This window comes from Gobius niger, assembly GCF_951799975.1.
Source record: "Gobius niger genome assembly, chromosome: 12".
NCBI lineage: Eukaryota > Metazoa > Chordata > Actinopteri > Gobiiformes > Gobiidae > Gobius > Gobius niger.
This window is the reverse complement of record NC_136863.1, coordinates 386,891-399,979: the sequence shown is the minus strand read 5'-3', so window position 1 is coordinate 399,979 and position 13,089 is coordinate 386,891. Positions and strand designations below refer to the sequence as shown.

General features: G+C 48.9%; 1 protein-coding gene across 1 annotated transcript; it reads left to right on the top strand.

The window, feature by feature from the left end:
* The first annotated feature begins 768 nt into the window (after positions 1-768).
* Positions 769-12,414, top strand: haao (3-hydroxyanthranilate 3,4-dioxygenase). The gene is made up of 10 exons (XM_079568402.1): positions 769-899; positions 3,248-3,326; positions 6,265-6,348; positions 9,712-9,818; positions 10,200-10,289; positions 10,358-10,401; positions 10,557-10,798; positions 11,542-11,607; positions 11,691-11,773; positions 12,330-12,414. The coding sequence occupies exons 1-10, from the start codon at positions 811-813 to the stop codon at positions 12,400-12,402; spliced, it is 957 nt and encodes a 318-aa protein (XP_079424528.1). The 5' UTR covers positions 769-810; the 3' UTR covers positions 12,403-12,414.
* The last annotated feature ends 675 nt before the right edge of the window (positions 12,415-13,089 follow it).

Sequence of the window (13,089 nt, the reverse complement as noted above, 5' to 3'; positions counted from 1 at the left end):
AACTAAATGGATCTTTTTCCTCACGTCAGATTTTTCATCACTTTTTTGTCGGGCAGTCGACTCAAATTTTAGTGACTTTTTTGTCCATTTCTCGTAAAATTATTCGCATTTTTTTTTGTCAAATTCTTATCACTTTTTCGTCAAATCTTTGTCATTTTTCGTCCATTTTTTCTCATTTTTTTGTCAGATTTTTTTCACTTTTTTGTCATTTTTTGTACATTTTTCATCCATTTTTTCTCGATTTTTCGTCAAATTTTTGTCATTTTTTTACATTTTTCGTCACTTTTTTGTCAAATTATTCACATTTTTTGTCAAATTCTTATCACTATTTCGTCCTTTTTCCCCCGCAATTTTTTGTCAAATTCTTCTCACTTTTTTGTCAAATTTTTGTCCATTTTTTGTCACTTTTTCCAGAAGCTTTTGGATTGGGGTAAAGCTGTAGAAAATGTGCTCGGTTCAGATGGGAGTTAAGGGGTTAATATTTGCCTGCAGTTCACAAACTATCCACCAGGGGGTGCTGCAGCGCCCTCAGCACCCTGGGTTCCCACGGCCTTGAGAGTCTCTGTTTCGTTTTGACGATGTCAGACACAGATCTTATTCACCAGAGTCCAGGTGAGGGTCCTGGTCCTGTGATCTGTGATTCATTAACTCGTCTGAACTCCAGGGTCCGTCAGTTCACATGAAACCACCTTTATCTGCACACGCCTCCCCCTGAACACGCCTCCTCCTGCAGTTTGGACTTTAAACCTAAGTCTATCTCTGTCCCACAATAAACTCTGAGGACAATTAACTGTTTCTCTCGACGGAAAAATGACGGACAAATCTCTCCTGGTGAACGTGGAGCAGTGGATCGAGGAGAACAAACATGCCTTCAACCCACCGGTCTGCAACAAACTCATGTGAGTAACTCGGTCTGTAACGTGTGAGTAACTCGGTCTGTGACATGTGAGTAACTCGGTCTGTAACGTGTGAGTAAACAAGGCAAATCAGTGCACCTTGTAAAAGACGACTTGCTGCCAGGGGCGGACTGGCCATATGTCCTGTGTTCTGGAGGAGCACAGAGGGGCCACTGGCTCTAGGGCCAAAGGTCTGGCCCCTCACGTTACCTTACCTTTACCCCCGGGCGAAACCGAGCTTTACCCAAATCTAAAAGCTTAACCTCTTAACTCCCGCCTGAACCGAGAGGATCTTTTTCCTCACGTCATCACATTTTTTTTACATCAGTTTTTTGTTGGATATTCAACTCATTTTTGTAACTTTTTTGTCTTTTTTTTGTCATTTTTTGGTCACATTTTTGTCACATTTTTGTCATTTTTTCGTCTTTTTTTTGTCATTTTTTTTGTCATTTTTTTTGTCACATTTTTGTCACATTTTTGTCACATTTTTGTCACATTTTTGTCACATTTTCGTCTTTTTTTTGTCACATTTTTGTCACATTTTTGTCATTTTTTGTCACATTTTCGTCTTTTTTTGTCACATTTTTGTCATTTTTTTGTCACATTTTTGTCATTTTTTTGTCACATTTTTGTCATTTTTTTTGTCATTTTTTGTCGTTTTTTGTCACATTTTTGTCATTTTTTTGTCATATTTTCGTCATTTTTTTGTCGCATTTTTGTCATTTTTTTGTCATTTTTTTGTCACATTTTTGTCACATTTTTGTCACATTTTTGTCACATTTTCGTCATTTTTTTGTCACATTTTCGTCTTTTTTTTGTCACATTTTTGCCACTTTTTCATCAATTTTTCATCAATTTTCCCTCCCTTTTTTGTCACATTTCCATCATTGTTTTCGTCTCAGTTTTGTTGCCATTTTCACAGCTTTTTTCCAGAAGCTTTTGGATTGGGGTAAAGCCAAACTGGAGAAAATGTGCTCGGTTCCGGCGGGAGTTAAGGGGTTAAAGGAAAAGCATCCAAAAACAAAAATGTGCTGGAAAAGCAACAAAAAAGTGACAAAAAAAAGTGACAAAGACACAACAAAATGTGACGAAAACGTGACGACAAAGCGATGAAAAAACAACAATAACATGAAACAAACCCCGAAAAACAAGAGACGAAAACACAACGAAAATGTGACAAAAAAGTGACGAAAACAGGCCAAAAAGCAAGTAATGAAAAAGCAACAAAAACATGACAAAAATGCCGGCCCTGTTTGCAAAATTGCGCTCAGGTTAAAGTTCAGGCACAAACTGCAGAGTCTGAGGACAGAAGTAAGTGAGAGAAACGTCTGGTTTAAAGTATGAGGAGTTTGTAAAGATCGTTTCACTGTTTTAACTGACTTCTTCGCTGGGGTCAATGAAAACTGTTGGCTTGATTCTCCTGGAGCGGAACCGCAGGGCTCCATTTTAGGTCCTACATTGTTTTCATTATGTTGTCCCTTTGCAGCGCACAGTGATTCTCAACACGGGGGTCACGGACGCTCTTGTAAATAAGAAATAAACGAAATCTGCAGGATTCATCGGAAGATTTTTCCCAGTCTCAGGGTCTCCCAAGCTGGGGTACGGGAACTCTGAGGTACAGGACCTTGGGGTACGGGGACCCTGAGGTACGGGGACTCTGAGGTACAGGACCTTGGGGTACGGGGACTCTGAGGTACAGGACCCTAAGGTACGGGGACTCTGAGGTACAGGACCCTAAGGTACGGGGCTCTGAGGTACAGGACCCTAAGGTACGGGGCTCTGAGGTACGGGGACTCTGAGGTACAGGACTTTGGTGTACGGGGACTCTGAGGTACAGGACCTTGGGGTACGGGGACCCTGAGGTACGGGGACTCTGAGGTACGGGACTCTGAGGTACAGGACCTTGGGGTACGGGGACTCTGAGGTACAGGACCCTAAGGTAAGGGGACCCTAAGGTACGGGGACTCTGAGGTACGGGGACTCTAAGGTACAGGACCTTGGGGTATGGGGTACTCCAGGACTTGGCAGGGGGTACTTGTACCTCATGTAGGATGGCCTCCTCCTCGACCATGAGACCAGTTACTAACCGGTTACACCCCCCCACTCCGACATTGAGGTATAATTGTCGGAGTGTTTACGGTAGTTTACAAACCGTAGCCTTACCCTGGCCCTCACCTTCAGGATAGTGTTTACAAACTAACCCTAACCTTACCTTAAAGACTCAGTCGGTCTGAGGAGCAGGACACGAGGGGATCAGAGTCACCACCCTATTGTACATGTTTTGAGTGTTGAGAAAACCCACAGACTCGTTTTTCTGATGTGTCTCTGTTGTTTGTGAATTGTCTGTTCAGGCACTTTCGCCAACTCAACATCATGTTTGTGGGAGGCCCCAACACCAGGAAGGATTATCACATCGAGGAGGGCGAGGAGGTGAGGCCGAAAGAACAACCTTTGACCTCTGAACCCTCGACTGAACCCTCGACTGAACCCTCGACTGAACCCAGACTGAACCCGCGACCGAACCCCCGACTGAACCCGCGACCGAACCCTCGTCTGAACCCTCGACTGAACCATCGACTGAACCAGGACTGAACCCCCGACTGAACCCTCGACTGAACCCTCGACTGAACCCTCGACTGAACCCTCGACTGAACCATCGACTGAACCCTCGACTGAACCCCCGACTGAACCCTCGACTGAACCCCCGACTGAACCCTCGACTGAACCATCGACTGAACCCTCGACTGAACCCTCGACTGAACCCTCGACTGAACCCCCGACTGAACCCTCGACTGAACCCCCGACTGAACCCTCGACTGAACCATCGACTGAACCCTCGACTGAACCCTCGACTGAACCCTCGACTGAACCCCCGACTGAACCCTCGACTGAACCCTCGACTGAACCCCCGACTGAACCCCCGACTGAACCCTCGACTGAACCCTCGACTGAACCATCGTCTGAACCTGGACTGAACCATCGTCTGAACCTGGACTGAACCATCGACTGAACCCTCGACTGAACCCCCGTCTGAACCCCCGACTGAACCCCCGACTGAACCCCCGACTGAACCCCCGACTGAACCCTCGACTGAACCCTCGACTGAACCCCCGACTGAACCCTCGAACCCCCGACTGAACCCTCGACTGAACCCCCGACTGAACCCTCGACTGAACCATTGTCTGAACCCCCGACTGAACCCCCGACTGAACCCTCGACTGAACCCCCGACTGAACCCTCGACTGAACCATTGTCTGAACCCCCGACTGAACCCCCGACTGAACCTGGACTGAACCTGGACTGAACCCCCGACTGAACCCTCGACTGAACCCTCGACTGAACCCCCGACTGAACCCCCGACTGAACCCCCGACTGAACCCTCGACTGAACCCCCGACTGAACCCCCGACTGAACCATTGTCTGAACCCTCGACTGAACCATTGTCTGAACCCTCGACTGAACCCCCGACTGAACCCCCGACTGAACCCCCGACTGAACCCCCGTCTGAACCCGGACTGAACCCGGACTGAACCCGGACTGAACCCTCGACTGAACCCTCGACTGAACCATGGACTGAACCCCCGACTGAACAATCGACTGAACCCACGACTGAACCATCGACTGAACCATCGACTGAACCCCCGACTGAACCCCCGACTGAACCCTCGACTGAACCATCGACTGAACCCCCGACTGAACCCCCGACTGAACCCTCAACTGAACCCTCGACTGAACCATCGACTGAACCTGGACTGAACCCCCGACTGAACCCTCGACTGAACCATCGACTGAACCCCCGACTGAACCCTCGACTGAACCATCGACTGAACCCTCGACTGAACCATCGACTGAACCTGGACTGAACCATCGACTGAACCCTCGACTGAACCCCCGACTGAACCATCGACTGAACCATCGACTGAACCCTCGACTGAACCATCGACTGAACCTGGACTGAACCTGGACTGAACCATCGACTGAACCCTCGACTGAACCCCCGACTGAACCATCGACTGAACCATCGACTGAACCTGGACTGAACCTCAGACTGAACCCTCGACTGAACCCCCGACTGAACCCTCGACTGAACCCCCGACTGAACCCTCGACTGAACCATCGACTGAACCCTCGAACCCTCGACTGAACCCTCGACTGAACCCCCGACTGAACCATCGACTGAACCCTCGACTGAACCATCGACTGAACCCCCGACTGAACCCCCGACTGAACCCTCGACTGAACCATCGACTGAACCATCGACTGAACCTGGACTGAACCTCAGACTGAACCATCGACTGAACCATCGACTGAACCTGGACTGAACCTCAGACTGAACCCTCGACTGAACCCCCGACTGAACCCTCAACTGAACCCCCGACTGAACCCTCGACTGAACCCAGACTGAACCCCCGACTGAACCCTCGACTGAACCCCCGACTGAACCATCGACTGAACCCTCGACTGAACCATCGACTGAACCCCCGACTGAACCCCCGACTGAACCCTCGACTGAACCATCGACTGAACCCCCGACTGAACCCTCGACTGAACCCTCGACTGAACCATCGACTGAACCAGGACTGAACCCTCGACTGAACCCCCGACTGAACCCCCGACTGAACCATCGACTGAACCCCCGACTGAACCCTCGACTGAACCCCCGACTGAACCCTCGACTGAACCCCCGACTGAACCCCCGACTGAACCCCCGACTGAACCCCCGACTGAACCCCCGACTGAACCATCGACTGAACCATCGACTGAACCATCGACTGAACCCTCGACTGAACCCCCGACTGAACCCTCGACTGAACCCCCGACTGAACCCCCGACTGAACCCCCGACTGAACCCCCGACTGAACCCCCGACTGAACCCTCGACTGAACCCCCGACCGAACCCTCGACTGAACCATCGACTGAACCCCCGACTGAACCTGGACTGAACCCCCGACTGAACCCTCGACTGAACCCCCGACTGAACCCTCGACTGAACCCTCGACTGAACCCTCGACTGAACCCTCGACTGAACCATCGACTGAACCCTCGACTGAACCCCTGACTGAACCATCGACTGAACCAGGACTGAACCCCCGACTGAACCCCCGACTGAACCCTCGACTGAACCATCGACTGAACCCTGGACTGAACCCCCGACTGAACCCTCGACTGAACCCTCGACTGAACCCTCGACTGAACCCTCGACTGAACCATCGACTGAACCCTGGACTGAACCCCCGACTGAACCCTCGACTGAACCCTCGACTGAACCCTCGACTGAACCCCCGACTGAACCCCCGACTGAACCATCGACTGAACCCCCGACTGAACCCCCGACTGAACCCTGTAGTGACTGTGTTTCCTGTTGCAGCTGTTCTTCCAGGTAAAAGGCGACATGTGTCTGAAGGTTGTGGAAAATGGGAAACACAAAGACGTGCACATTAAAGAAGGAGAGGTCAGTGCAACTAAAACATGTACAACATCTACAACTAAAACATGTACAACATCTATAACTAAAACATGTACAACATCACAACTAAAACATGTAAAACATCTACATCTAAAACATCTACAACATACAACTAAAACATGTACAACATCTACAACTAAAACATGTACAACATCTACAACTAAAACATGTACAACATCTCCCCCATCGCCCTCTGTGGCAGCTCTTTGGGACAGAAAGTGAGGTCTGGTTTAACTCGGACCAGCCGATGGCCTAGCGGTTAAGGCTGATGCACAGATGGCTCTGATGATCTGCTGAACGTCTCTCCCTTCACCCTGTGCTACTGAATCACAGGACATGTTAAGGACATGTTAAGAACATGCTAAGGACATGTTAAGGACATGCTAAGGACATGTTAAGGACATGTTAAGGACATGTTAAGGACATGTTAAGGACATGCTAAGCACATGCTAAGGACATGCTAAGGACATGTTAGGGACATGTTAAGGACATGTTAAGGACATGCTAAGGACATGTTAAGGACATGTTAAGGACATGCTAAGGACATGCTAAGGACATGTTAGGGACATGTTAAGGACATGTTAAGGACATGCTAAGGACATGTTAAGGACATGTTAAGGACATGCTAAGGACATGTTAAGGACATGCTAAGGACATGTTAAGGACATGTTAAGGACATGTTAAGGACATGCTAAGCACATGCTAAGGACATGCTAAGGACATGTTAGGGACATGTTAAGGACATGTTAAGGACATGCTAAGGACATGTTAAGGACATGCTAAGCACATGCTAAGGACATGCTAAGGACATGTTAAGGACATGCTAAGGACATGTTAGGGACATGTTAAGGACATGTTAAGGACATGCTAAACACATGCTAAGGACATGCTAAGGACATGTTAGGGACATGTTAAGGACATGCTAAGCACATGCTAAGGACATGCTAAGGACATGTTAAGGACATGTTAAGGACATGTTAAGGACATGCTAAGGACATGCTAAGGACATGTTAAGGACATGTTAAGGACATGCTAAGCACATGCTAAGGACATGCTAAGGACATGTTAAGGACATGCTAAGGACATGCTAAGGACATGTCAAGGACATGTTAAGAACATGCTAAGGACATGCTAAGGACATGCTAAGGACATGCTAAGCACATGTTAAGGACATGCTAAGGACATGTTAAGGACATGTTAAGGACATGTTAGGGACATGTTAAGGACATGTTAAGGACATGCTAAGCACATGCTAAGGACATGCTAAGGACATGCTAAGGACATGCTAAGGACATGCTAAGGACATGTTAAAGACATGTTAAGGACATGCTAAGGACATGTTAAGGACATGCTAAGGACATGCTAAGGACATGTTAGGGACATGTTAAGGACATGTTAAGGACATGCTAAGGACATGTTAAGGACATGTTAAGGACATGCTAAGGACATGTTAAGGACATGCTAAGGACATGTTAAGGACATGTTAAGGACATGTTAAGGACATGCTAAGCACATGCTAAGGACATGCTAAGGACATGTTAGGGACATGTTAAGGACATGTTAAGGACATGCTAAGGACATGTTAAGGACATGCTAAGCACATGCTAAGGACATGCTAAGGACATGTTAAGGACATGCTAAGGACATGTTAGGGACATGTTAAGGACATGTTAAGGACATGCTAAACACATGCTAAGGACATGCTAAGGACATGTTAGGGACATGTTAAGGACATGCTAAGCACATGCTAAGGACATGCTAAGGACATGTTAAGGACATGTTAAGGACATGTTAAGGACATGCTAAGGACATGCTAAGGACATGTTAAGGACATGTTAAGGACATGTTAAGGACATGCTAAGCACATGCTAAGGACATGCTAAGGACATGTTAAGGACATGCTAAGGACATGCTAAGGACATGTCAAGGACATGTTAAGAACATGCTAAGGACATGCTAAGGACATGCTAAGGACATGCTAAGCACATGTTAAGGACATGCTAAGGACATGTTAAGGACATGTTAAGGACATGTTAGGGACATGTTAAGGACATGTTAAGGACATGCTAAGCACATGCTAAGGACATGCTAAGGACATGCTAAGGACATGCTAAGGACATGCTAAGGACATGTTAAAGACATGTTAAGGACATGCTAAGCACATGTTAAGGACATGTTAAGAACATGCTAAGGACATGCTAAGGACATGCTAAGGACATGCTAAGGACATGCTAAGCACATGTTAAGGACATGCTAAGGACATGTTAAGGACATGTTAAGGACATGTCAAGGACATGTTAAGGACATGTTAAGGACATGTTAAGGACATGTCAAGGACATGTTAAGGACATGTCAAGGACATGTTAAGGACATGTTAAGGACATGCTAAGGACATGTCAAGGACATGTTAAGAACATGCTAAGGACATGCTAAGGACATGCTAAGCACATGTTAAGGACATGCTAAGGACATGTTAAGGACATGTTAAGGACATGTTAAGGACATGTTAAGGACATGTTAAGGACATGCTAAGGACATGCTAAGGACATGTTAAAGACATGTTAAGGACATGCTAAGCATATGTTAAGGACATGCTAAGCACATGTTAAGGACATGCTAAGGACATGCTAAGGACATGCTAAGCACATGCTAAGCACATGCTAAGGACATTCTAAGCACATGCTAAGGACATGTTAAGGACATGTTAAGGACATGCTAAGGACATGTTAAGGACATGCTAAGGACATGCTAAGCACATGCTAAGGACATGTTAAGGACATGTTAAGGACATGCTAAGGACATGTTAAGGACATGCTAAGCACATGCTAAGGACATGCTAAGCACATGTTAAGGACATGCTAAGCACATGTTAAGGACATGCTAAGGACATGCTAAGGACATGCTAAGCACATGCTAAGCACATGTTAAGGACATGTTAAGGACATGTTAAGGACATGCTAAGGACATGCTAAGCACATGCTAAGGACATGTTAAGGACATGTTAAGCACATGCTAAGCACATGCTAAGGACATTCTAAGCACATGCTAAGGACATGCTAAGCACATGTTAAGGACATGCTAAGCACATGTTAAGGACATGCTAAGGACATGCTAAGGACATGCTAAGCACATGCTAAGCACATGTTAAGGACATGTTAAGGACATGTTAGGGACATGTTAAGGACATGCTAAGGACATGTTAAGGACATGTTCAGGACATGCTAAGGACATGTTAAGGACATGTTAAGGACATGTTAAGGACATGTTAAGGACATGCTAAGGACGTGTTAAGGACATTTTCAGGACATGTTAAGGACATGCTAAGGACATGTAATGATGTTGTTGCAGATGTTCCTGTTGCCGGCGCGGATCCCTCACTCTCCACAGAGACAGGCCGACACTGTGGGGCTTGTGGTGGAACGAAGACGCCTTCAGTCAGAGACCGACTGCCTCAGGTTCAACTCCACACGCTCTACACGCTCTACGCGCTCTACACGCTCTACGCGCTCTACACGCTCTACCCGCTCCACATACTCTACACGCTCCACACGCTCTACACGTGTGGTTTAATGAAGTTGTTTTAGACATTTGTGTTTGAGACTGAAATGAGGAAGTGTTTTTGTAATGAGTGTGGATGAACCACCAGGGGGCAGCAGAGGAACAGGGTTGAGGACCAGGGTCAGACTGGGCCTCTCAGTGTTCTCCTTAACCTCTGACCTCTGCCTTAACTGAGCTTTACCCAAATCTAAAAAAACAACAAAGTCACAACAGACAGGGACAGTCGGTGCACATGAAGCCACAGCCGCCCTGGGCAGACTGACCGCTCTGTGCTGCAGGTACTACGTGGACGGCTCGACGGAGCTTCTGTTCGAGCGCTGGTTTCACTGTGAGGACCTGGGGACGCAGCTCGTGCCCGTCATCACAGAGTGAGGCTCTCACCGTCACCGGCGTGTTTGTCCTGTTTCTACGGTAACGCTTTGTGTCTGTGACTCAGGTTCATGAAGTCGAAGCAGGCGCAGACCGGCCGCCCCGACCCCGGTGAGTCTCCCCCCCCCCGGTGAGTCCCCCCTCCCCCGGTGAGTCCCCCCGACCCCGGTGAGTCTCCCCCCTCTCCACCCGACCCCGGTGAGGCAGATGTGTGACTCTGTTATGTGTGCAGATGTTGCAGACGTGTGACTCTGTCATGTGTGCAGGTGACGTGTTCAGGGAGCCTCCGTTCCAGATGAACTCTCTGAACGTCATGTCTCCGTTCTGCTTTAAATCGTGGCTGGTCAAACACCGTGCGGCGCTGAGCGGAGGGGGCGGAGCCAACCTGAGCGGAGGGGGCGGAGCCAACCTGAGCGGAGGGGGCGGAGCCAACCTGAGCGGAGGGGGCGGAGCCAACCTGAGCGGAGGGGGCGGAGTCGACCTGTTCGGAGCTCAGTTTGAGACCGAGGTAAAACTTAGACTGTTTTTGTTTTTTTGAAGCGGCTCCTGTTGTACATGTTTGTCACTGACGCGGCTCCTGTTGTACATGTTTGTCACTGACGCGGCTCCTGTTGTACATGTTTGTGTCACTGACGCGGCTCCTGTTGTACATGTTTGTGTCACTGACGTGGCTCCTGTTGTACATGTTTGTGTCACTGACGTGGCTCCTGTTGTACATGTTTGTGTCGCTGACGCGGCTCCTGTTGTACATGTTTGTGTCACTGACGTGGCTCCTGTTGTACATGTTTGTGTCACTGACGTGGCTCCTGTTGTACATGTTTGTGTCACTGACGCGGCTCCTGTTGTACATGTTTGTGTCACTGACGTGGCTCCTGTTGTACATGTTTGTGTCACTGACGTGGCTCCTGTTGTACATGTTTGTGTCACTGACGTGGCTCCTGTTGTACATGTTTGTGTCACTGACGTGGCTCCTGTTGTACATGTTTGTGTCACTGACGCGGCTCCTGTTGTACATGTTTGTCACTGACGCGGCTCCTGTTGTACATGTTTGTCACTGACGCGGCTCCTGTTGTACATGTTTGTGTCACTGACGCGGCTCCTGTTGTACATGTTTGTGTCACTGACGTGGCTCCTGTTGTACATGTTTGTGTCGCTGACGCGGCTCCTGTTGTACATGTTTGTGTCACTGACGCGGCTCCTGTTGTACATGTTTGTGTCACTGACGCGGCTCCTGTTGTACATGTTTTGCAGGCGCTGGTGTTTGGGGCGGGGCTCTCGGCCGACACTCGTCAGAGCGACGCGTGGATCTGGCAGCTCGTACGTCCGTCACGTTAAACCGTTTTCAAACACGTCAAAGTAAATAAAGTAAATAAAGTAAAACAAAGTAAACGCTGTTTCAGGAGGGCGGGTCCACCGTTACCGTCGGCAACGAGGAGCTGCAGCTGAAGCCTGGAGACAGTGTGTTAATCCCTGAGCGAAACCAGTGAGTGACGGGTGACCCCTCCCTCACCCTCTCACCCTCTGCACCATCCTCCCCCCCTTTGTCTCTTTTCTCCTTTTATCTCTCCTCCTCTCTCCTCTCTCTCCCCTCCCTTCCCCCTCCCTCTCCCCTCTCTCCTCCCCCTCCCCCTCTAACCCTCTCCTCTGCTCCTCCTCTCTCTCCTCTCTCCCTCCCCCCTCCTCTCTCCTCTCTCTCCCCTCTCCCCCTCTAACCCTCCCCTCTCTCCCCCCCTCCCTCCCCCCTCCCCCTCTAACCCTCTCCCCCCTCTCTCCCTCCTCTCTCCCCCTCCCCCCTCTCTCCCCCCTCCCTCCCCCCTCCCCCTCTAACCCTCTCCTGTGCTCCTCCTCTCTCTCTCCTCTCTCTCCCCCTCCCTCCCCCCTCCCCTCTCTCCTCTCTCCCCCCTCCCCTCTCTCTCCCCCCTCCCCCTCTAACCCTCTCCTGTGCTCCTCCTCTCTCTCCCTCTCTCTCCCCCCTCTCCCTCTCTCCCCCCTCCCCCCTCCCCCCTCCCCCTCTAACCCTCTCCTCTGCTCCTCCTCAGGTTCTCCTGGAGCAGAGATGAAGCGACTGTTGCTTTGTTTGTGTCTCAGAATCCTGAGCGTAAACGACCATGAAGAGACCGAGACTCGTTCAAACAAACCTGAACCTGAACCTGAACCTGAACCTGAACCTGAACCTGAACCTGAACCTGAACCTGAACACGAACCCTAACCCGAACACGGAGGTTTTTTAGAATCATTGAATCTGAAAGTCTTTCACATTAAAAACTAAAGATAATTTTTATCCCAATAAAACGTAGAATGATTGAAACCCAGATTGTGCTTGTGTTTGTTTTGAAGCTCAGATCTGAGGCGTCGCTGCTCGTGCGTAAACATCGCCCGTCTTTAGCCGCCGCCCACAAAGGAAATGCCCATATTTGGATCACAGCCTTTCCTGCTACACGTGGATACCAAACATGTCAGTGCCACGAATTACCTGGAGGAAATGTGCTGATTATGAAGACGTCCAGACACGAACCCGGGACGCTCAGCTCGAGTCACTCTTCCAGAGAAGATCCAGTGACGCATGTTTGAGTGTTCGCGTCGCTCTTTAGAATAAACACCGGTTTGACCCGACTCGACCCCGTGACGACAGAAGGAAACAGATCCGTTCAGATCAGTGTTGTCGGTCTTAGCTTTCAAATGAGGCGTCTCGTTCACCTCCCTCTGAATCTGAGACGAACTTCAGGAAAACCTAAAGAGACTAAAGTCTTTACATAAATAAATAAACTTTAAACTTAAAGGTTCTTTAGAAGAAGCTCC

Excerpts from the sequence above, each read along its gene's own strand:
- haao (XM_079568402.1), top strand. The coding sequence starts at position 811 with ATGACGGACAAATCTCTCCTGGTGAACGTGGAGCAGTGGATCGAGGAG. Across the intron at positions 900-3,247 it reads CCGGTCTGCAACAAACTCAT|GCACTTTCGCCAACTCAACA; the intron begins GTGAGTAACTCG and ends TTGTCTGTTCAG. Across the intron at positions 10,402-10,556 it reads GACCGGCCGCCCCGACCCCG|GTGACGTGTTCAGGGAGCCT; the intron begins GTGAGTCTCCCC and ends TCATGTGTGCAG.